Genomic DNA, 26068 nt, shown 5'->3' with positions numbered 1-26068 from the left:
CATGCTCCGAGCGGCAATCAGCTTGCAAGTAAATCACCTCTGAGCACAGGCTGTCTCCACAAAGGCAACCAAAGAGGCAGCATTCAAAGGCTGACAAAACATCCCTAAAGCGTGAAAGAAAAGGAGACCCTGAGGCTGCTGGAGGGAGAGGTTTCCAGCATTAATCCCCACCCTGTCAGGCACTGTGTGCACACGAATACCGTCTGGAGTTCACACCTGGAGAAAGCCGCAAGTTCAACGTCAGGAGTGAGGGGCAGGTGTCAAGATATAGGAGAAACAAATAAATAAGAAGAGGGTGAGGAAAGAATGAGAAGGGAATGCAGTGTTGTGTGGTAACACCCAGAGCTGATGATGTCTGTTACATCTTAAGCTTCCAGTGAACTCCGTTAATTATTCATAAGCAGACATTTTGTGAATTGCATACACTTGGCATGTCATTTATTTTCTAATGTAAACATTGAGAAGAGAGTCATTTCTTGAAAGTGCACATGTTTATTGCAAGAAACACTTGGAGAAATCATAACACTGACCAAAGATCATCAAATGACATCTAAAACACAGTGTAAGTATAGTAAGTCTGTTCTTCCTGAGCAGAGATTGTTAGCTAATACTTTATAAATTATTTACATTCATGGTACTGGTGAGCTTAGAAATGAGTTGAACCAGAAGAAATGCACCAGCTCTCACTTACTCTGGCCCTGAGATCTGCATTACTTCTGCTTACGGGATACTTCAGCTACTTATCTATGTTACCTACACATTTGTCTGCCTATCCCTACCTATGCATACTTTCATGCATCCAACACTACCAAGCAGCTCACATATTGCTTGGCTGTAGTTAAGATCTTTGTCATATCATCAGTCTCCTCTTCTAAAGAGACTTCCACAGTAACAAGTTACATCCTTTTTTTTTTTGGCCGCATCACACTGCAGTGGAAGTGCAGAGTCTTAACCACTGGGCTGCCAGGGAAGTCCCCCGTAAGTCCCCTACATAAGAACAAGTTCCATTCTGAGAGCACGTTTGTAAGTCCAGTGTATTTGTAAGTCCAACAAAGTTAGCCTAGGTACCCGACTAACACAGTTGGCTATATAGTCCTGTACTGTAATAGATTTATAATACTTTTCACACAAAGAATACATAAAAAACAAACACAAAAAGTAAAGAAAACATTTTTAATCTTACGGTACAGTACCTTGAAAAGTATAGTAGTACCAGCTACATCACCACTGCTTTTACTCTTGCTTCTGGAAATCTTGGGCTTGAAATAAAGATACTGTACTACTGTACTCTATACATTGCTATACAGTAAAGTACACAAAAGCACAACCACTTGTAGAGGATGCAGGCACGTGACAATGTATGCCAGACCGTGAACTAACTTACGTGATTGGACATGTGAACGCACATTCACATCTTTGAAAATTCGCAATTTGAAGGTTCGTATGTACATCCTTTTTTTTTTTTTTTCTTTTTTTTGTGGTACGCGGGCCTCTCACTGTTGTGGCCTCTCCCATTGCGGAGCACAGGCTCCGGACGCGCAGCCTCAGCGGCCATGGCTCCCGGGCCCAGCCGCTCCGCGGCATGTGGGATCTTCCCGGACCGGGGCACGAACCCGTGTCTCCTGCATCGGCAGGCGGATTCTCAACCACTGCGCCACCAGGAAAGCCCTAGCCCTATACATCCTTTTTTGATAGACTCTTTCAAAGAGACATTTGATAAGATCCGTATATGATCCTTTTTTGATAGACTTTTTTGTAGACTCTTTCACAGAGACATTTGATAAGATCCATACATGAAAAATGTTTAATTCCAGGTTATTAACATGCAAATGTCAATTTCCTTTTAAATGAGCTAAGCAAAATAATCAAAACATTGAGCCTACTAAAAATTGATTGTGAAAAAATATTGAATAGGAGATATACAAGGTTTAGAACTAGATATGGAATGAAAAAGAAAACTGAGATTAGTTCACAGGTATGCATAGCTTACCCCATTTATTTAATGATATTAACTTATAATTATATAGTGGTTTTTTGCCAGATAATATTCTAAGCACTTAATAAGTATTAATTCCTTTAATGCATACCATAATTTTGTCATATAAATCCTATATTCATCATATTTTATAGATCAGGAAACTAAGGCCCAGAAACTTGCCAAGGTCATACAGCTAATAAGTAATGGAGATGAAATTTGAACCCCAGCAGTCCTGATCCAAAAGCTGAGCTCTTAACCTCTCTGCTACACAGCCTTCATGTTAAAGCATATTTACGATTTTTAAAATCAGCTTTTAAGGAATTTTGACACCTAATTTTTCTAAATGAAAAATAAATGTCAGTTTATTAACTTGCAAACATAAATATGAGCAGGTCATTAAGCAGATCAAACTCTTATATCAGCTTAGACAACACGCAATTCCTGCTACCTGGGAAGTCAAGACATGAGAAGAACGCTTGAAAAGGAAGGGATTAGAACAAAAGGAATTCACTACAAGCCTTCGTCAGTTGGGGCTGCGATCACAAAAATACTATAGACTGGGCTTAAGCAACAAACATTTATTTCTCTCAGTTATGGAGCTGGGAAGTCCCCGAAAAAGGTGCCGGCAGATACAGTGTCTGGTGGTAACACTTCCTGTTTGCAGATGGCCATCCTCTCCTTATATCCTCACAATTACTTCTCAGAGTCCCCACTTCTTAGTACCATCACACCGGGGGTTAGGATTTCAACATATGGACTTTGTGGGGACGCGCGTAGAGCAGCATCAGGTCCTGAAGTCCTGCTGCATCCATCTCCACCAAAGGTGGAATCAAGCTTTGTGATCTGATTCAAGAGCCTTTTAAGAGCCGGCCTAGAAAAATCAAACTTATCCTCTGGTTTTGGATAGAGATATTTCACGTACTAACCTTTTTAAAGATAACCGTACTTATCATCATGTGTATGAACTTTTCATTTGGAGACCACCATACAACCAAAGAAGGCAAGATATATATATATTCAGGTCAAGAGTGACAACAAAGAGGATCTTGAGGGCAAATTAAGAACACACCAGAGAACAGTTTCAAGCAGTATGGGCTACAATTTTAAATGCTGTGAAAATATCACAATAATCTCAAAATTGTTTATGTTTTAATCGAGACTGATTTAAATGACTTTAATAGCCTGTGGTTATTGTTGAAACTCAACAAAAATAACAATGATCATAATAATGTTATTCCTGAGAAGTAGGAGTCGAGTCTAGATAGTGATCAACTCTGTTTCAGCAAGTTGTACCTATAATACTGCAGTCAACTGAATGTGTTACAAATGGATTAGATATTTTCTGTGCATTTGAGGAATGGAGGGTGGGGGAAGAGGGTGGCTCAGGACTTAAAATCTATAATCCTATCACACAGTCTAATACAGTCACCAGGTACAGCCCATCTTCTAGTTTGTGTGTGAAATTGAGATGGAGAGACACTGCACAACATACTAGTTCAGTCCAGAGTAGTCTTGCCCCAGACCTTGTTTTTTAGAATTTTTGATACTACTCCATATCAAAAGTGGTTTATTCAAATACATGAGTAATAAGATATCACTAATCACATGGTTGAAAGTCTTTTTTTTTCCATTTTTTTTTAACATCTTTATTGGAGTTGAAAGTCTTAAAAAAGGTTGTAATCATTGTTTGGTAAAGAGTGTGTTCTCTGTTTAGCTAGCAAGAGTATAAATTGGAATATACCATCTCATATGAAGAAAAAATGGCATCAGCAGCCTTATAATTTTTCATATCATTTGATCCAGTAATTATTGTTTCAGAAATGAATGCTAGGAAAATTAAAATTTACTTAAAGATTGATATATAAGAATATCCCTCATAACATTTATAATGATAAAACACTGGAAACACCCTAGATTTCTACTATCAAGAGAGGGGATGTATTTTTAAAATAACTCAACTCAAGAACCAAAAAATATGTTTAGAAAATTTGTTAAAATCCTCAATCAAATGCAAAAACCCAAGAACTCATAACTATAAAGGATCAGGCAAAATAAGAGAGCAAACCAGTAAGATTTAATCTACTATAGTAATTTTTTTGGAGGGGGAGAAAGTTTTATTATCAAGTTAATGTAAATCCTCTTAAAGACTTTGTTAGAATGCTTCTGTCCCACTCTTGGCTCAAATCTACTTAAAAATTGCAGCACTGATTGGCACAAAAGTATCTGTGGTTCAGAGAAATGTCTCTAAAGACTAACGTTTAATTATGTCCATTCTAAGAGTTTGTGGTATGAATTTGAAGGGTGGATATAATTTCTGGACTTAGATCCTTGTATCCTGATAGCGCTTTTTCCCCCCAGCTTTACTGAGATATAATTGACATATAACACTGTGTAAGTTTGTGTACAACACGTTGATTTCATATACTTTTATACTGCAGTACAGTTACTACCTTAGCATTAGTTAACACCTCCATCATGTCACATAGTTACAATTTCTTTCTGTGGTGAGTATAATAATTATTAGTTGTCCACTTATGTATATGTCTTCTTTTTTGTTTCAGGTTTCAATTACAGGCCCTGCACATAACAGGCATTAAGAAAATGTTTGATGAATAGATGTATGAATCTACTCCCTTTTCCATAAAAATAATTACTGAACATATGAGTAACTTAAATAAACACAGTATGGCTTCTAAACAAGGGAGCCCCCAATTTGATATTCTGTGGTCTATCATGCTCAAATGTAGAAGATAAATAACATCTTAAATGTACTCTTATTGAAAAGATCTTGTTTTGCCTCTAAAGCATAAAGATTCCAAATGAAAGATTTTGGTTCCTTCTTCTGTAGCAAACATATCCATTAAAAGATAATGATGAGTAGACAGTATTTAAAATTTTCAAAGGATTTTAATATCTTTATATATCTAAAATCAATGCTACCAACTCTTGGCAAACAAATAAAGGGTTAAAAGAAACTACAGATATTTCAGCTAAAGATTCCAGCCAGATTTTAAGGGGACTGGTGGTTAATGAATTTTCAGGTGAATAAAAACTGCCTCAGGCTGCTGCTATGGTGCTTTGATATCACTTGGCAGTAATTTTCAAGCTTAACAGGAAAGAAGACAAGTGAAGACTATATCACAACATTCCCTGTAACTCCAGTTCTTGTTCCAAGCACAATCCCATTGCTGTCCGGGTGATCTGAGAATAAATGCTTTCAAGACACACACATAAAAAGGGATTTTGTAAGTAGTACCCGGCAGGAACCTCAGTATTAATCTGCAAAATAACAAAACCTGCCTGACAGACTGATCAGAACATAGATTTTCCTTCTATGTTGTGATAGCCATTTCCATGTTTTTGCAATTATATGGTTTTAGACAAAGCAATCATTTTAGCAACTTTTTATCATTCTTCCCAAGTAGCAAAGACTCAAGTGGACATCTTTGTAATACAGTTGTCAGTATTTCTGACCCTCTTGTTTTGTGACACGACAGTTACAACCCCTACTAAATAGTTTCTGGGAATGAAGTCCATTGTAATGAAGGTGATCCTGTTAAAAATATTTAAAATATTTTAATTGTTAAATCAGTTTTCGTTACGTGCAATGCGGTTCAATGGCAGTGTTCCCCATAAGCTGTGCCCACGCCTGCGCGCGCGCACACACACACACTCATCACAGTAATGCACATGCTAGAATGAGCTCCGTAAAGGAAGGAATCTTCGTCTGTTTTGTTCACTGCTGTTTACCTAGCACATAGAACAGTGCCTGGAACATTACAGGAACCCTACACATATTTGTGGAGAGGATTGTGCCATACAAAACACAGTGGTTGTGGCTTTATGTGTGTATAAACTGAATGTTCCCCAGAACAACACTGAAAAGTATGAGGTTCTGTTTTCCTTAACTTCACCTTCCATCTTCTGTACTTCCAAGTCCCTGTCAAATCTACTCTGTTCCCTTTGGGCATCTAACAATGTCAAAAATCATATTAATATTTATAACTTTTACATAATGCTTACAATGTCCAGAAACTGATCTATGCACTTCACATTTTCACTTAATTCCCACAATAATGTTATAAATCAGGTGATGCTATAACTCTCATTTAATTGGCGAGACAAACTGAATTACAGAGAGGTAAGTACCTTGAACTACACAAACTAGAATCCCTGGCCTCATCAATTTATCATATGGCCTCTCGATGATCTTCTACTCACTAAGCCCTTTTCCTTACCAGCATGTGAGAGGACAGGCTACCCTTCTTTTCTCATGTCTCAAAATCCCCACATCCTTTCTCAGTTCCCTTTCCCCAACCCGCCAATGCCAATGCCAGAATCCATCCTCTCCGTCTCAACTGGAATCAGTATGCTCTCAGGCACGTAGGATGGCTGACTAATCAGCTCGTTACCCATCAGTGTAAATAAGTTTCCATCAATGGACTGCCTAAGCCAAACAGTTCTATCTTCAACCTTTAATCTCTGCTGCTTAATGATAATAATAGATGGTTTTATCTAGTCATTAAAGAATTTGGGCATCAGCAAGAAATGGAGAAAAATATCTCCCAACATAGATATAATTTCATTAATTTGATACTGTTCATTATAAAGCTTACTTACCTATTTGTCAAGCATTGTGTTAGGTGACGGGGATACAAAGTTGGGTAAAGCAGAGCCCTGTCCTCTCAGAACTAAAGGAAGAGAGGGAACGAGAGAAAAGGAGGAGTGGTAATGGCATTGATGGTTTTAAATAAGGTACGATGGTGGCCCTAAGGAGAGAAGATTAAGTCTGCCTGAAGAGGTTAGATAAGTTTCGACAACAAAGGTAGTTTTTATGTGAGGTCTTAAGAAAAACAATATTAGAGAGAGCAAGAAATGGGGGACTTTAGATTGGGAAAAGGAACAATGTGAGCAAAGGTGAAGAAATGGGTAATTGCATGGATGGACCTAGAGGGTATTACGCTAAGTGAAATAAGTCAGACAGAGAAAGACAAATACCATATGATTTCAGTTATATGTGCAATCTAAAAAAGAAAACAAATGAACTAACATAACTCAACAGAAACAGAGTTATAGATACTGAGAACAAACAGGTGCTTGCCAGAGGGGAGGTGGATGGGGGTATGGGTGAAATAAATGAGGGACATTAAGAGGTGCAAACTTCCAATTATAAAATAAATGAGTCCGGAGATGAAATGAACAACATGAGGAATATAGTCAATTATACTGTAAAATCTGTGTATGGTGACACACGGTAACTAGACTTTTCATCGTGATGATTTTGTAATGTAAAGAAATGTCATGCACCCGAAACTAACATAGTGGTGTAGGTCAATTATTCTTTAATTATTAAAACTATATGCATATGTAGACACAGAGTAAATGCATCAAACTGCTCATGGTCATTACCTATGAGAGGTGGGGATTATGGGTGATTGTTACTTTTTACTTTTATCCTTTTATGTATTTCTAGTTGAATGCAATGAGCACGTATCACTTGTAATATCAGAAAGAAAACAATAAATGTCATTAAAAATGAAAAATAAATAAATCCCAACCTTATAATAAATTAGGAAATTGAAATATATACTACATCTGAAGCTAATAAAAGAATAGAAATTAATCCAATAAAGTGTACCACTTTAAAAGGGGAGAAAAGAACAATATGTAAGAGTTTCAGTTCTGTCTTCACCAGTTCTCGACACGGTCAATTTTTCAAAAAACAATTCAATCTGTGTGTAGTAGTAATTTATTTACTTTAAATTTTTTTTACTTTTTAGTTTACATTTCTTTTAATGACTAATGTTGTAGAGTATCTTTTTACATGCTTGTTTGCCACTCGTATTTCTTCATTGGTGAAGTATTTGGATCTTTTGACATTTAAAAAAATTGGGTTGTTTTCTTACTGTTGAGTTTCGAGTTACGTATTTTGAATTCAAGTAATTTATCAAAAATACATATTGAAAAACTTTTGCAATGTATAATTACATGTGTGTTTAGAAACTGACAATCTATGTTAATTAGAATATGGGGTGGTGATGGGAGGAAAGAGTCTTCACTGAGGCGGGAACAAAGGCTACAGAAACCAAAAGGACCACTGGGTCCCTAGTCCTGCATGAAGAACAGTCCTGCAAGCCTACAAGGCAATGGTCAGGGGACACTCACAGACATCTTCCTAAAACTACCAGTTTGGGGACACGGAACTTTCATAAAGGAATGTACTATGCATAGCATAGAATGCAAAAGACCTGAAGTTTTACAATAAAAGAGAGGAGTTTTATACTGATTTGTTTAGAATTAAACAACAGATTGTAGAAAGACATGTGTTTTACTAAAAGTTAAGGATGATGAATCACACTAAATTTTAATGAGGAGAATTTTGTAAAACAGGAACTTCAGGTATGTTTTGAAAAACTAATTATAAAATAAACATGATCCTTACCTTGTTATTTCTTTCTGTGTTCATGGAAAGGTTGCCTAATTATGCTTACACACATAATCGCTCCAAGGAGAAGCCACCCAAGGAGGGGATGCTGTAGCTTGAGAAAATCCATTCTCTACCAAAAGAATAGATAGCTCATCAATCACTGAATTAATACTATTTATCCTTTCCTTAAGTGTTCCTGATGTTTGTCTAGAATGATTTAGGCAGTACCAGTGGGGAGGCAGGCAGATGATACATTCCTGTAAGTAAGTCATGTTTACTCCTAATAAATTTTAAATATTGTAGAAACAATCATAGTAGTAGAGTCTGAGTTGTTTGGCTGCTTTCTTAGGGTACTCATTTATTTTTTAAAAGAAATCCTAAAGTTCTCAATTTAGAGATGATTAGAAGAGCAAAATGTTTAAAGAACTAGAGGAATTCCTTGGTAGCCTGTATCAGCTGTAATACACTATAGTACTCCTAATCTGTTGCTCTGTGCCCCTCATTCCCCACCAGTCCTCTCCTCTTCTAGTAATCCCAACTCCCTCATAACACAACCATCTACCAGTTTCTCCAGCCAAAAATCTAGCAGTCATCCTTTATTTCTCTCTGCACTTTATCTCTTACATCCTTGCCATCAACAAAATCTTGCTGCTTCTACTTACCAAATATATCACAAAAGGGCTACTCCTCTCCACTGCCACCACCTCAGCCCCGCCCCCACGATCCCTTCTCTACTAGACTACTTCAAACCCCCCCAGTGTCTCCATGCTTTCATTATGAATCACTCTCCATAGAAGAGCCAAAATCATCAACTTTAAAGGCTGGATCTCTATAGTACTTAATATATTTAAAAATATATAAAGAAAAATAGAGCTAACATTAACCTAGCCACTAGGAAATTGATTGAACTAGGAAATAAAACTTTACCAACACATTTAAATCCCCTTATATATCTCTTCCCAATCAACTTTCCCATTCATTAACCTCCAACATTCCTGTATTTGATGTTTACCAACACACCTCTTTAGGGGGGATCTATTACATGTATCTGTTAGCAATATATAAACACTATTTCTGCATTTTTAAAGTTTGATAAAATATTTAGCCATTCTCCCGTGACATTCTCTTCCTTAAAACTTATTACTAAAGAGGACTCCCCTTCCCTCACAGAATAAAGACAGCTAGTGAGGTCATGGCCCGTGATGTTGCTTTTTTGTTTGTTTGTTTGTTTTCTGTACGTGGGCCTCTCACTGTTGTGGCCTCTCCCGTTGTGGAGCACAGGCTCCGGACGCGCTGGCTCAGCGGCCATGGCTCACGGGCCCAGCTGCTCCGCGGCATGTGGGATCTTCCCGGACCGGGGCACGAACCCGCGTCCCCTGCATCGGCAGGCGGACTCTCAACCACTGCGCCACCAGGGAAGCCCCCCGTGATGTTTCATAGACTCAGAGACGGCCCTAATGTGACCTTGGTGTTTTCCCAAGAGTATAGATAGTGCATAAAGTGTCAACCTCATGATACTTAAAACTGCCTGAACCTCAGTTTACACATGAAGTTTCCAGAAGAATGAATTAAAAGACTTTTAATTAAAAGAAAATTATCATATTAAAAATAATTCATCATACTTAGGGAAAAGTACTTTGTCTTATTGTATAAATGACAATTTCAACAAGAGTATAAATTAGAGGTAATTATATAAACTGGAAGATAGGGTATTTACATCCAAACATCATTCTAGTAATGGGCAGTTTAGATACATTCGATATAATAAAAATTTAGGATGTTAAAAATACCTACATTTTGGGCATCATAAAAAAGCATAGACAGGAATTCTTCCTGCCCACTCAATAACTCACAAAGCTTTGCATAACAATTGCCACAAACTGATCTCAGAAACAGAGCAATGATACATTTTCTATGAGTACAGACTATGAAATACTATGGATTGTGCTTTATATAATATTGTTTGAGGCAATCTGTATAAGAAATAAAATCAAGATTCATAATTGCACAAATCTGAAAGGCCTTACATTTCCCATCACAAATTATCCTACTGTCATAACTCACAAAGAAGTAATTGTAGTATTTTATAAACTGTTTACTGTCTAAGATTGCAAATCGTTTAGCTAATTCATACAAACTTTTTGGCTGCAAATCTTCAATGTCATAGGCCTGGGTCAGGTTATACTCCAGCTTCCAATTAGATTTTCCCTTTAGATTAGCATCTGTCAGGTTCAAGTAATACTGTAGCATATCCTATAGTTAAAAAGAGTAACAAAGCCTAGTTCGTTTTTTGGCATATGAAGTACTGCATATCAAGAAGAGTTCTTGTTAGGATTTATGTGACGTTCTTAATTTAAAGTATAGTCATTTTAAGAACTGTGCATTGCTTTTAAAGAAAAAGAGTCCCGATAGAAAAATCTATATATTTTTTCATTTAAAAAATAATGAAAGAACATAATAGAAAATAATCCAACTATACAGAGGGATTTACAAAATAAAAAGCCTTCGATTCACACACATCAGAAGTAACCACTGCTAACAGCTGTGTATAAATCAGTCATATGCAGGAGGTGGCTTGTACCAGCCCACAAATGCTGACTGTCAAACTTTCAGGCATCTTGCAAGTTAGGTGGTATCACTTTGGCAGCTTGGAATTGGCCATGATGGGAGTATCTATGCCATGGAAATTGGCAAACACTACAAATCCCCCTGCCTGGTGAACCAGCTGTTAAACATTGACCAGCACTCCAGTGTATGTGTGCTGTTCTAGACTTTATGTACAAAGAAATATATTTAGAATATATATACCTATTTTCTATCTTTTGGCGTTTTCAAAAAATGAAATTAAACTATACAAACTGTTTTGCACTGTTAAAAATGATATATTATTATATCAGGTACATCTTTCTATGTCAGTATAAACACACACACATGCACACACACGTGTGTGTGTGCGTGTATCTGAGATTCAGATGCAAAAATAGGCAACTAATAGTTGTAAAAGAATTCCTTTGGGGACTTCCCTGGTGGAGCAGTGGTTAAGAATCTGCCTGCCAATGCAGGGGACACAGGTTCAAGCCCTGGTCCAGGAAGATTCCACATGCTGCAGAGCAACTAAGCCTGTGCGCCACAACTACTGAGCCCACATGCCACAACTACTAAAACCGGTGCACCTAGAGACCGTGCTCCACAACAAGAGAAGCCCCCGCTTGCCACAACTAGAGAAAGCCCACATGCAGCAACAAAGACCCAACGCAGCCAAAAATAAATAAATAAATTTAAAAAAATTCCTTTGGACTATTTTATCAATTGTTTTATCTCCTCATTTAATTTAATGTTTATGGATTAAGCCAGATTTTTCCTGCCCTATCTTTTCTTGTAAAAACATGCTCTAGGGATTAACAAATCTATCTCTTACTAAATCTACCTAGGAGAAAAATACAGTTACATCAATAGAGACTTTAATTGAGAAATTCTTTTCAAACTATATTTGTTGAAAGGGGCAGTACCCATAAGCTAAATGCCTGGCCTCAAAAGGCCAGGCATTGATATATAGAGTCATGTACCAGCTCCAGAGAGCTTTCATCTCAAAAGTTCCAACTCAATTTATTTTCTTTACAAAAAAAATTTTGCCAACATTTATTGAGTGCTTACTGTGAGTCAAGCATTTTTCCAAGTGCTTTAAGAATAGTTGTTCATGTAGTCCTCACAGCAACTCAGTGAAGTCAGTAATATTTTAATCCCGGTTTTAAGGGGAATAGACTAGGACACAGAGAAGTAGGGTAAGACCACTCAGGAGAGAGTATGGTTTCAGAGCCTACATTCTTCTTCATTGCTGTGTTCTGGAGAAGAGTAATTAATAACAAATATGGAGTAGTGAAAAGTTTCAAATGTATGTAAGTCCACAAACAAGGCGCTACCCAATGAAATCCTTATCTAAGTAGATGTGAAGACCTTAGAAGACAGAAACAGCTTCCCAAAGGCTAACCTCATAAACCCACACTTAGAAAGTGCTGACATTCCAAATATAAAAAAGAAGAAAAACATCCTGAGATTTCAACATAGGGTACAACTCACAATAGCTGCACTGAAAACATTCAACAAAACTAATGAAAACTACAAAGATATGCATAAATATGGGGTCAATTCTAAAATTGTACCAACTTACCAGTAACTTATAATCACGAGGATCATACTGAAATAGTCTGACACCAGGATTGTTGGTCTGTTTTTCTAAAACGCTCTTCACTGGAGTAACAGCAGGAGCCACAAACAAAGAATTTATCGGATTTCCTAGACAAAATATATGTACATAAACATATATTTTTTAATAATTGAGTCTAACTATATTAAAAATATGAACAAATTCCAGATTAAGAGGTTAACAGAAGTAACGGCCAAATGATGTGTGATGCTTGATGGATCCTGATCTGAAACAACACTAAAGAGACACTTTTGAGAAAATAGGGGAAGTTTTACTATGAAGAGATTAAAAGAATGATTGTTGATTTTGTTAGGTAAGTTAATGGTATTATTATTATGTAAGTTATCCATATATTTTAGCAATGAATACAGAAGCATGTAGGGCTGAAATACATTTGATGTTTGAGATTTATGTTCAAATACTTCAGAAAAAAAAGAATAAAGAATCATAGGTGAAATAAATGTGACAAAATCTGGATAGATATTGAATATAAGTGACGGTACATGGGGGTTTGTCTTCTAATTCTCTCTACCTATATATATATTTGAAATTTTTTATAATAAAACTATCCAACTTATTACAAGTACACACACACAAAATATACAAAGCTAGTTTTTTTGTACTCTACCTATAACAATATCCCAATAATTATATAATAAGAATTTGATGTAAGTGTCACCATGTTTTATACATATCTGTTATAGCAGCAGTCCCCAGCCATTTTGGCACCAGGGACCAGTTTCGCGGAAGGCAATTTTCCCATGGGTGGGGGTTGCGTGACGTTTCAGGCGGTAATGGGAGCGATGGGGAGTGATGGGGAACAGCAGATGAGGCTTCGCGCTGTGCGGCCCCGTTCCGAACAGGCTGCAGACAGAGGTCCGCAGCCCAGGGGCTGGGGACCCCTGTATTATAGAACTAAATTTCTGAGTAAAAAAGCTATCAAATGCTGAAAAATGGTCATTTTTACCAAGCCCACTCATTCTAGATGAAGAAGGTAAAGCATTTCAAAAATGTTCCCCACTAGGGCTTCCCTGGTGGCGCAGTGGTTCAGAGTCCGCCTGCCGACGCAGGGGACGCGGGTTCGTGCCCCGGTCCGGGAAGATCCCACGTGCCGCGGGGCGGCTGGGCCTGTGAGCCGTGGCCGTCGAGCCTGTGCGTCCGGAGCCTGTGCTCCGCAACGGGAGAAAGGCCACAGCAGTGAGAGGCCTCCGTACTGCAAGAAAAAAAAAAAAAAAAAAAAAAATTTTGGGCTTCCCCGGTGGCGCAGTGGTTGAGAATCCGCCTGCCGATGCAGCGGATACGGGTTCGTGCCCTGGTCCGGGAAGATCCCACATGCCGCGGAGCGGCTGGGCCCGTGAGCCATGGCCACTGGGCCTGTGCGTCCGGAGCGTGCGCTCCGCAACGGGAGAGGCCACAACAGTGAGAGGCCCGCATACCACCAAAAAAAAAAAAAAAAAAAAAAAATGTTCCCCACTTACTGAAAAAAAAAAACCCAACATACTGCTTTTTCTCCTGGCTGACTACTAAAAAATCAGAACTCATTTTGTTAACTCTCAGTTTTCTTGCCCTTATACAGAAGTTATCTTTAAAAATAGATAATCGAAAAAAAAAAAAGGATAATCGTTGTCTTATTTAATGCTAGAGTTTCTTCTATTTTTTTTTCCTTTTAGTGCTGAGTAGATGACAATGTCGATAAGCACTGAAAAGTAGGAGCTTAATTTATTTTAAACCAACAGTAAATTGTGCTTTGCCCTTTAAATTCTGAGAAGTAAATCTAGTCATATCAAAGGAAACTTGAGTCTAGCAGGTAAATAAAAAAGAGTGATTCTCTAAACTTGAGGACCTAAAAGAACATTTGAGTGAACTGAGGGTTTCAGAGGCTGTTGTGACAACAGCAGTCAAATGATGGTGGCCTTGTGGAGCTAAAAGGAAGAAACCCAGTGGCAGGACTAGATATGACCTGGACAGTTGCCATCACTCACAGAAGGTAACTGAGAAAATGCAGGTGCTGGCAGGTAGATTTAATAAAACTTTTAATATACTGGATCAGTAAAAATGAATGGATATTCACTATTTTGCTCTAGCATCTTGGACTGAGGAGAGGCAAAGAGAATGTTATGTTACCTTTTTTATCTGAAAGAACCATAATACTATCTCTGTGAGTGTGTCCATAAAATTGTCCTGCAATGATGTTACTGTATTTCCTAAAAATATCTATCAATTTCTCATTATAGTATTCTCTCATTGCCGTGATGCTCCTTGAATAAGGCAGGTACCCCACTGGAACATGAGCTATGATGTACACCTGGAGAAAGAAACACAAAGAGGACTGATGATAATCTTTTTGCACATTTTTCACAACAAAATGATTTAGATATCTAAGATTGAAAGTATATTAATTAAATCTTAGAAAGCAAATATACCATTTCTCCTATTTATTTACTGAAAAAGAGATGAAATTATGAAACTATTAATGGCCCTATATTTGCACTTGTCTATTTGAACTACATGGTTTATGATGTAAGGTAACTGTGACGTTGCTCAAATTTTTAAAAAAATATCAACAGATGTCATTCAATCCCCAGAGCATTAAAAGCAAAATAAAACAAGCAACAACAGCAGAGGCAAATCACAAAGTGTTTCATGTAAGAACATCTTTAAATTTTAATACTTTCATTAATACCTGACCCCACTCAAGTCTAATAAGCATACAAGTTTAACCCTCTGTTTATCCCATGATGATGTTGGTCTACGGCATCTACCTTCTCCTTATTTTGCTGAGAGATGTTCAGTGTATTTTCTAGCCATTCAAACTGATTTGCCGGGTCAGTCTTATTTAGGGTCACGATATTTGGGCCATAGTATAAGTTTGTGTTGAGACTGATGATCCTAAAGTTCAGATTAGTTGAAACTTTCTGTGAATAAAAGCCACCTATAAAAACAAATTTCAAACACATTCAAATATTCAAATGGAATAATACACACACAGATACACAGATACTGTGAAAGCAAAATCTTAATTAAGGCTTTCAATCCATTTAGGCAGGTTATACTTATTTCTTATTCTTTAGTTTGCACATACATAGGCTGTCATTGGATAAGACTCAGATTTAACAAACATGTATCGAAAACCTACTATGTGTCAAGTCCAATGCTGCCACTTCCACAAACTGAGGTAACAACAGTTGTATCCGACATTCACATGAAAAGATAACTAAACGTTTTGGCACTAGGCAATGAGGTACTGAATTTTATAAAAGAAAGAGTAATACATCAATCTCTACTTTTGTACGTTTGGGGAATTAAGATAAGAGATATTGTGAAATCTAAAGCCCAAAGAATGGGAACACACATGGATCTTGCCAGAGAATACTGAGGAAGAAATGTCAGATAAACCAGACCTGCTACAATCTCAGGTGAGATGAGACTTAAAGGTATAACCCCACTCACCCCTGTGAACCCGTGGTGACAGAACACCTTGCAGCCACTGGGACCCTCCGCCCCTGCTTTCTTCGCCCTGGGCCCACTCACCATCCATCCCACTCCCCGGCCTTCAAACATGATAAGGCCTCCAGAAAAACTGGGTACAGGGACTCTGTAGAACTGGTACACCAAGCAAACATTAAAGATCTAAGTCTAAAGAACATGAACTGAGATTTAAAAAAATAGAGATAAAATAGGGATGAGTAAATCTGTCACCTACCTTTCCTTAGCATACTAATAGCTTCTTCATCCAGCCATGGCTTCCAGAGGCTTGCTACTGCATTGTACACCTTGCTGGTGAATACAGGCAGTTGATCCTGGCCACAAACAATATAATCCACCATTGAAACTCTAAAGATACATGGATGAATCCATTTAAATATCACTTGAGCGGTTACTGCTATGTTAGGCATCTGGAGATGCAGCGATACTAGAGAGACTTAATTTTCAAGGATTTATAACTTAATTGGGGAGATGGAGGACAGAATGCAACCAATCATCTATAAGACAATGTGCTAGGTACCACCACAAGGGTTCTGGGAGTGGAAAAGCAAGAACAATCAAGTCTAGGCCAGAGAGTCAGCAGGGAGAGTGACAAGAGCATTTGAACCAGAACTTGAATAATGATTTCATCAAGTTGACAAGAAAGGGAATCGAAGCAAAAATAATGGCCCAGACACCAACACAGTGCCATATACAGAAACAAGCCCTTGTTTCAGCGTGACTGGGGTATAGAATGGACGTGAGACTATGCTTATTGTAGAGACACTGAAGGCAGGTTTTAGCCTGAATATGTAGGACCTGGTGTAGCATGCCTAGGAGATGGATTTCAGAATTAAACAAAGTCCTCTGAAATGTTAATACTAGTATAAAGCTTTTTAACTTCTTCAATGAAGACTTATAACCACGTTTTTGATTTTTTGTTTGTTTGTTTTATTGGAGTATATAGTTGCTTTACAGTCTTGTGTTAGTTTCTGTTGTACAGCAAAGTGAATCTGTTGTACGTATACATATATCCTCTCTTATTTAGATTTCCTTCTCATTCAGGTCACCACAGAGCACTGAGTAGAGTTCCTTGTTCTATAAGGGTGTGGTGAAAAGGGAACCCTCCTGCACTGTTGGTGGGAATGTAAACTGATACAAGCACTATGGAAAACAGTATGCAGGTTCCTTAAAAAACTAAAAATAGAAAGACCATATGACCCAGCAATCCCACTACTGGGCATATACTCAGAGAAAACCATAATTCAAAAAGAGCCATGTACCACAATGCTCATCGCAGCACTATTTACAATAGCCAGGACATGGAAGCAACCTAAGTGTCCATCGACAGATGAATGGATAAAGAAGATGTGGCACATATATACAACGGAATAATACTCAGCCGTAAAAAGAAACGAAATTGAGTTATTTGTAGTGAGGTGGATGGACCTAGAGTCTGTCATACAGAGTGAAGTAAGTTAGAAAGAGAAAAACAGGGCTTCCCTGATAGCGCAGTGGTTGGGAGTCCGCCTGCCGATAGAGGGGACGCAGGTTCGTGCCCCGATCCGGGAAGATCCCACATGCCGCGGAGCGGCTGGGCGCGTGAGCCATGGCCGCTAAGCCTGCGTGTCCGGAGCCTATGCTCCGCAACGGGAGAGGCCACAACAGTGAGAGGCCGCGTACCACAAAAAAAAAAAAAAAATTCTGAACATGCTCTCTGCCTTGAGTCACATCTTGAACATGGACCTCCCTTTTTGGTTCTTATGACGATTTGCTATGCATTTGTTTTTAATCACAATCCACCTTAGATCAGAGTATGGGGAGCTTAGTATGCCTAATAGAAATTCTGAAAAATGTAAACATTTGTCAACATTAACCGTTTTTGCTAACCTGAACATGGAAATTCAAATGAACAAAATTATTCAAAAGAAAGGAGAAACTGAGGAAGAATACAAAGGAAATCAACAATTAATAACTCACAAACTAGGTAATTTGATTCTAAAATCTCACTATGGATATAAGTTTTTATGAACTATTAGGAGTCCGTTTCAAGTCCCCAAAAGCACTTGTCTTGCCTTCCTCAATGGTTAGCATTAAGAGCAAACTCCGCCTCCATGAGCGCCCCTCCCGTGCCCTATCATCAGCTAGTTATCAGCATAATTTTGACACTACTGATGGAAAAAATCCTTTAAGCATTTCTAGAAGTTGTGGTCAAATTTACCTGTGGCCAATAGTCATGATTACCCAGTGCAGGGAACACCTGGAGATTTGGAAAGAGACTCTGGACTGTGGTTGTCATATTAGCAATCACATTTATGACCGTGTCTGTTGAGAGGTCACGCACTGGAACATGAGGTGGGCTATCCCTGAAAAGGAGACAGAATCATAGAGAACAAAATCAGTTTCTAAAAAAGTCACTAGACTGCTGTGTAATGCCTTGCTGTATTGTCATTGTCAAATTCCCCTATAAATCAACAGATGATAGAGTTGATAAACTACTCTTCATTTACCTTTGTCCCACAGAGACGCCTATAAAAAGGAAAATTTGTGAAATACAAAAGATAAACTGGAAATCTCAGTCTATTTCACTGCCTGACTGAAGATTTATAAGAGGCAAAAATTTTTAGGAATTAAAAGCACAGATTCCAGGGCCAAAAGTGCCAGGTTTGCCATTTATTAGCTGTGTGCACTTGGGCAAGTTACTTAGATACTCAGTGCCTTCATTTCCTTATCTGTAAAATGGGAATAATAATATCCATTGTGAAGATTAAATGAGTTACAATGTATAAATTAAAACAGTGCCACGGTCATTATTGCAGGTCCAGGAAATATTAGGCCTCTTCACTCTATCATGATGGACGGAATTTGTTAATTACACCACCAGAAGATGATGTTTGCAAAATCGCTATCACAGGTTAACTCCCATTGTTGCCTTTTGTTTTTGGATTACTTAATCAAGACCTATTATCACATTAATAAACACCTCAAGACACTGACACAAATACACTGTTTATGGATTCATCTCTTAGTTAACATGGACATATTTCTAGAGCCTGTATTCTAAACAAATAAATAACAAAATAAAACTGGGTCTTTTAAAGTTTTTCTTATCCCTAATAATGTTGATTAATTTGATCTAGTATTTTTTAAAACCCCGAGAATTCTCAAAATGTAATACATATTCTTATGAAATTCGGCATTCTAATGAAGCTTAGGACACTGTAGATACATACTGAGTAACTAAGGGTATTTATATAATCACTCACCCTGTCCATATCATAAAAGATGCTTCCTGTCCTGAATTCTTAATAAAATCAAATGCTGACAAAATGAGGTGATAAGGAGAATCACATAGAACATCTCCAAAAGGGCCAGGATTGGAGGCATTTGCACCTTTCGAGGAAGCGCACACTTTTGTGTGGTCATCTGTGATGTGGTAAGTAGGGTCTAAGTGTAAGTCAGTCACATGCCAAAACTGTCCTGGTGATGAGAAAATAAATGCTGTTAAATCTACTTCTCTTTTGGAATTCCCATAGCAATATTTACAGTAAGATGAGACAGTTGCTCCACCCTGTGATAGAGAAAAGCCTTAGTAATTTAAATATTCATATGTCCTGAAGTTAAATACACTCTTTCCCTGTCAGAAATAAGGATTCTAAAGACAATAGGAAGACTTTACTAGAATTTACTATTTACACGCATCAGAACTGATGAAGTCACTCACAGCATGACTACTTAACAAAGACTACATGACAAACATAAGTTTGCATAGTGATATATATGGAGACATCCTTCTGGGAAGTCAATAATAATCCCATATTGTATCTTAATAGCATGTCTCCTTCTTTGTATAATTTAAGGTTTTAGAATTTATTTATTTTCTTCTTGTAGAAAAATGGACAAAAAATATGATGTGTTTTGTTAGGGTCACACAGTGAATAGATTGCAGAACTTGTAACTAATAAATCTCACTCCTAATTTCTTGTAAAACCTTGCCTCTCAACATTAATGAAAAATGAGTCTTCAGTTTAGCTTTCAGCCAAAAATAGCCACTGCCAGAGGTTCTTAAAAGCTATTTAACAGAAGAACATCTTCTATCATACACTTGTATAAGATGTTTATAATATTAAGGGAAGCATTTGTTAAAGAAGATGCTTCCACTGGGTTTTCAGGGAGAAGCCCAAGACCCACTTGATAGCAACCCTGATTGGAAATCATCTTGAGAAAGATTCTTTCATTGAAGGAAACACAGGTTAATCATAGTAGTATCTCTCTTTATTAAGTATTTACTATGTGCCAGACATTGTGATAAGCAATTTAAATACACCGTGTCACTTCATTCTCAAAACTACTCTCTGAAGTAGGAATCACTGTTCTCATTTTAGAGTTGAGAAATTAATGCTGGATCAGTTAGAAAATTTGCTCTAGTATATACAGCTTAATAAATGGCGGAGACAAAATCTGACCCCTCATTTTGAAGCCAAGAATGGAGCCTTGACAGGTTCTTAACCTGGGATTTATGAATAATGAACCTCTGGAGGCCTCACCCTCCCACCTCTAATGAAATTTATACAAAATACTGTGTGTGTGTGTGTGTGTGTGTGTGTGTGTGTGTGTGTCTGAGGCCAGAGACCTGGCCTGTGGCAGAGCCCACACTTCAATTGATTCTCTGGTTCGCAGTTCAATGTTCTTTTCATTACACAACAATTGCTTTCTTGTTCTGCAGATAATCTTTAAAAATTTTAGATTCCCGCATACGTATATATGTATATGTGTGTGTGTTGTAAACATATCTAGATAAATGCTCAAAACAATCTTATCTTATCTTTGGGATAATGCATCCCAAAGAAGCTAGTATATCATAATTCAGATGTTTGGACCTATGGTTGTGGTTTAAAATAGTTGTTTTTGTTTATTTGTTTATAATGTCAGTTCCTACCAAATACTCCATCAGGTCCTCACTTACTAAACCTAAAAAATTGTGGCCAAACACAACCAGGTGAAGTCTCCCTGGGCTGTTGTCCTCTGACCACTGGGACTTGACAGGACAGAAAGCTGAGACCGGTAATTTGCACACACACACACACACACACACACACACACACACACACACACACCACGGTGTAAAGAAGTCCTAGCATTTGGGGTGGGATCAGGGGGAGAGGGAAGGTCACATCAAGCGGAAACAGTTCCTACCAAATACTCCATCAGGTCCTCACTTACTAAACCTAAAAAATTATGGCCAAACACAACCAGGTGAAGTCTCCCTGGGCTGTTGTCCTCTGACCACTGGGACTTGACAGGACAGAAAGCTGAGACCGGTAATTTGCACACACACACACACACACACACACACACACACATACACACACACACACACCACGGTGTAAAGAAGTCCTAGCATTTGGGTGGGATCAGGGGGAGAGGGAAGGTCACATCAAGCGGAAAGCATATAAATTAATATATCCAATGTGAACCTGCTGAATGGACACTTCAGCAGGTCTTTGAACCTTGGTTCCCCCTCTCCCTCTCTCTTCCCCGGGTGTAGCTTCCCTACAGAAACAGGGCGGTGTGAACTGGAGACTCACTAGACCCCAGAAAGCTGTCACTGAGGCCTTCAGCAATCAGATCCTTAAAACCAAAAGGTGCATTTGCCATGGGTTGGCCTCCTGCATTCTAGGACATTTTATCTCAAAATCCTAAACAGCCACATAATTAAAGAAAAACAGCTTTAATGAAGGCAGAAGCCAGCAGCACGCATAAGTATTTGAGGACAATTTCTTGTTACCACTGACAGTTGGGAAATCAGATTGACAGTTCTTGCTTTCAACTGCCTGACAGCTGAGTCATGAGGGATTGGCTCTTGAACAAACAGGAGGCATTTTTTGCCCAGAGCATTTCCGAAATCATGGGAGAGTAAAGTGATAGAGAAGAGAGGAGATTTCAGCTCCAAGTACTAAGCTGTTTCAGAGATAGCTATGCCCAAAACACAGAACACAACTCCACCCATCCCATTTCGCCCCCCTCTAGATAACAAAGCAATTATGTTTAAAGTTGAGTCAGGGAGGTGAGGGTGGGTACCTTGACCTTTAACACTGAAGGTTCAGGTGGCATCACAAAATCTCTCATCCAACGTTTATCCATTCTGGACCAGTGGTTCTCAGACTCTAGCATCTATCACAATCATCTGGACGATTTGTTAAACTGATCGTTGGGGCTCAATTCTCGAGAGTTTCGGATTTGGCAGGTCTGGGGTGGGGCTAAAAACTTGCATTTTTAACGCTTTTAAGCGATGCTGGTGCTCCGGGTGCCGGACCCCACTTTGAGAACCACTTCCGTACAGGCGCTGGGCTAAGCGTTGGGAATGAATTAACATCGGCCCTGCCCGCGGGGAGCCCAGGGGCGTCCAGGTAAGGTGAAGGCCCCGTGCGTTCTAACGTAGACTAACGAGCGCGGAGCGCCAGGCCTGCAACCGCGCTGATGTTGGAGGAGTGGGAAGAAAAGGCCACCAAATTTGACGCGCAGGACAGAAGAAACTCAGTCCCACTGAAATTTACACTGCTGAGAAGCCGAGACCCCGCAGCTCCCCCTCCGCTCTGGGCAGATTCGGGGCCTCTGGAAATAAGGGACACCCAACCCCCAGCTTCTTTTTCCCTTGAGACACTCAGTTTTTCCTTCCTTTCCCCCGGGCACAAAACACACCTGGAGACGCAAAGCGAAAACAACTGCACGGGAAGAGCAGCGCCCCCCACTGTCCGCAGCCAGGACCGGCCTCCCCGCCTAGCCGAGCTGGAGCTCGTGTCCTCCCGTCGCCCTCGCCCTCCCCGCGCCCCTCAGGGGGAGTCGCAGCCGAGAGCTTTGGCCGGGGCCACTGCTGCCCACACGCACTTTTCTCGGCTTTGCGCAGGCGCTCTGGCCGCCGCTCCTGGGCAGCTCCCGGGAGGAAAAGGGTACAGACGACTCACCCACCGCCGGACTGGGACTCGGGCCGCCAGCGGGAGCCAGAGGCAGTCCGAGGCCGGGGCGGCAGTGCCAGGCAGCCAGCAGGCAGCACACGAGCGCGCCCAGCAGCGCCATCGCGGGTCGCGGCCAAGGACCTGGGAGACCTATTGCTGTCCCGGGGCTCCACACGACCGTCGGGCCCGGGGCTGGGGAGGAGGAAGAAGACCTCTGTTGGGGTTGACGCCCAGTGGTCACGTGAGAGGGCAGAGTCCTTAATGAGTAGGTTCAGTTGACCTTCAACAGCTGACTAGCGATTATCTTGGCTTTTGCCCTTGTTTGTGTCTCAGCGTCAGGCACTGGCCTGGGAAGCAATGTGCTTGGAGCAACCCCTCGCAGATCATCTTCCCCAAGTGCCACCTGACCCTCAGCGCATGGGACTCCTCCGCAGAAGTGATGCAGAGAACCTCGAAGTGTCTCGATTTGAACTAGGTCAGCAGAGATTTGGGATACAGTGGGTCTGAGTGTGGTGCCTCGACCAGCAGTTGTCAGCGCTACCTGGGAAGTCTAGTTAGAAGGGAAAATTCCCAGGCCGGCCCGGGACCTGCTGAGCCACAGACTCTGAGGGTGAAGCCTAGTCGTTTGTGTGTACACGTCCTCTACGTGACGCTAAAGTGATGGTGATGTTTGAGAACCACTGCTCAGAAACACTAGGTTTCAGTTTTTTATTCGTTTAGCTTTTTTTTCTTTGTTTTTGCAACTGAGAACAATGTCTCAGAACCATATTCTGTGCATTCCAGAGATATACAAAAATCATAGAACTGGTTGATTTTACTCTTCAAGGAATTTTTGAAGCTACTCAGTCTGACAAAGGAGCCAAGATCCCCAAACTTCATTGGGTTCTGTGGTCCTTCTATTACCATTTATAAGGATGCTGACTTCTTTAAGATAAGGGAACATGTAGTTCAAATTTGTAGGGCGTGGAATTCCTTTGAAGAAGAAAAAACCCTCCAGAACTACTAACCTCATAAAAGATGTTGTAAAGTGTATTTGTTTCCCAACAGAGGAAACCTTATTTTGTATGCTGTGTAATTTAATGGGAACGTGTCTCATGAAACGGCCTTTGAAATGGGAGTTAGGGTGGCTCCATTTTCTGCTTCATACGCTGCCAGGGCTGTTCAAGTCCTGCTTCAGCTTTAGGATGAATCAAAAGCCTCTGGAGAACCAAAGTGCTTTCCTATTGTGGAAAACATTGTCCTTGGAGTTTCTCAGTCCACAACCTCAAGAGTGTGGAGGAAAATGGAGCAGGATTAAAAAAAAAAAAAAAAAGGAAAATGGAAGTGAGAGAACAACTTTAAGGACAGCGAAATAACTTGCATGTTTCTAGGACAAGCATTTTGAAAGAAAAAGGATTTTTTAAAATTGTAAAAATAGCAATTCTCACTCTTCTTTTGCCAATTTTCAACCAGCTTTATTGGAAGTAAATTGGTTGTGAAATAATTCTTCTTAAGTAAGCATAAAATATGACATACACATTTTGAAACCTAAGAAATGCTTGCTATTTTAAAAAGGCAATATATTGAGTTAATGGGTAGAAACACTATCCTCCCTTCGACTCCCTCTGCTTTGTTTTCCTTTATACCCTCTCTCTGAGGAGCACAAAGCTACAGAGCCTTACCATCTCTGGGTGCACACCTCACACCTGGGCATGTACTTGTAGGTCCCCATGTTCCAGGTGTAGGTGTAATTTGTTGTGAGCGTGTGTATCTGGGTGAGAGACTGCACCAGTGACAAAGTGGTTCGTGACTGGATTTCACAAGACAGCCTTTAGCATAGTTAGTATCTATGAGATCTTGGAATTTCAGAGGTGTTCTTCCAGGGCCAGTTGGTCAAATTGCCTTTGGGCTTAGTAGTTTTTCCTTTTCAGGTGCGTTGAAAATTTTTTAAAAAGGCAAACCAGAAAAGTTAGTACCTTGGCAGGTTACTGTATGAGATAGAATATAGCTTGAAGGAAACTGATTTGTAACTACCTTGTAAACATTTAGGAAGTAAATAAACTTGTTATTTATCTTCCTAGAAAACTGCATTTGATCTTCCACTGCGACTCTTGAGCTTTTAACCCAGTGTAACTTTGCTTCCCACTAGGCCATCCCAAAACTTTTCCATTTTTCAGACATTTGTTATGGAAATGAATGCCAGGATGTTATTTGACCTGATTATAATGAGACGAAGCTGAATCCCTATCCTTGCCCTTGTATCTTTAAGAATAGAGAGGCCAGAAGCCGTGCTTCTATCAGAGCATAGGCTGAAATCACCAAGAGAAAGCAGTCTTCCTCCAGAAGCAGAGATGAAGGTTTTCAGAGCTATTGGAGCAAACACCCTCTCTATGCTCTGTTTCATGCTTTTAAAGACAAAAGTAGACTCTAGTTTTAGTAATGGTAACCTGACCTAGACCATCTTATCCTGACATTCAGTAATAATTGTACATTCACGTGTTAAATCCTATAGCTGCACTTTAGATTTTTTCTACTCTTTACTGCAGTAGTTAAAGTAATATAATAGTCAGGTAATAGTATCGTTGTGTTGAACTGTGTGAGTTAAGGGAAGTTTCCTCATACTTATATCTGTAAGTTAATTGGACCTTGAATTAACTTATAGAAACTTACTGAAAATATTGGGTTGATTAAAAATGAATACTGAATGTTTGTCCTGAAAAATATTTACCCTTTCCCTGCCCCACGCACCAACCTTCACAGAGCCTAACAGGAAAGTTTTCCTAAGGAGTAATTCAGGGAAAATAAAATCTTACATTTTTATTTCAGAAGAAAATTTAGCTGAAATATTAATTTTTGAGAGGAAATAAGGGGGAAGATTGCAAGGTTTGCAGTTCTCAGTATTATTCACTAGTCAAGAGAACTTGGACATGTTAATCGAATCTTCAGTTTCCTCATCGGTAAAGTAAAAATAATAATATCTGCCTTACCTGCTTCACACTGTGGGTTTGAGAACATTTACAAAAATGGTCTTATAAACAGTGAAATACGAAATAATATTT

At 39.2% G+C, this 26068-nt stretch overlaps 1 protein-coding gene across 7 annotated transcripts; it reads right to left on the bottom strand.

Annotated features, from left to right (window-relative positions):
* Positions 1-2544: 2544 nt before the first annotated feature.
* On the bottom strand, positions 2545-25084 carry SMPDL3A (sphingomyelin phosphodiesterase acid like 3A). Of its 7 annotated transcripts, XR_010836015.1 has the most exons (11): positions 23040-25084; positions 19341-19554; positions 18296-18440; positions 16313-16409; positions 15372-15541; positions 14734-14914; positions 12574-12698; positions 10544-10658; positions 8421-8535; positions 6599-6669; positions 4869-5192 (listed from the first exon to the last, which is right to left on the bottom strand). XR_010836015.1 is itself a non-coding variant. In XM_067010668.1 (10 exons), the coding sequence occupies exons 1-9, from the start codon at positions 23149-23151 to the stop codon at positions 8456-8458; spliced, it is 1239 nt and encodes a 412-aa protein (XP_066866769.1). In that variant the 5' UTR covers positions 23152-25084; the 3' UTR covers positions 2545-2849; positions 8421-8455. The 7 variants fall into 7 exon arrangements, 6 of the variants coding, with proteins under 6 accessions (XP_066866769.1, XP_066866770.1, XP_066866768.1 ...); XM_067010668.1 differs by lacking the exons at positions 4869-5192; positions 6599-6669 and adding an exon at positions 2545-2849; XM_067010669.1 differs by lacking the exon at positions 6599-6669.
* Positions 25085-26068: the final 984 nt, after the last annotated feature.

Source organism: Kogia breviceps, chromosome 13 (genome assembly GCF_026419965.1).
Source record: "Kogia breviceps isolate mKogBre1 chromosome 13, mKogBre1 haplotype 1, whole genome shotgun sequence".
NCBI lineage: Eukaryota > Metazoa > Chordata > Mammalia > Artiodactyla > Physeteridae > Kogia > Kogia breviceps.
This window is presented reverse-complemented; position numbering and strand designations above follow the sequence as displayed.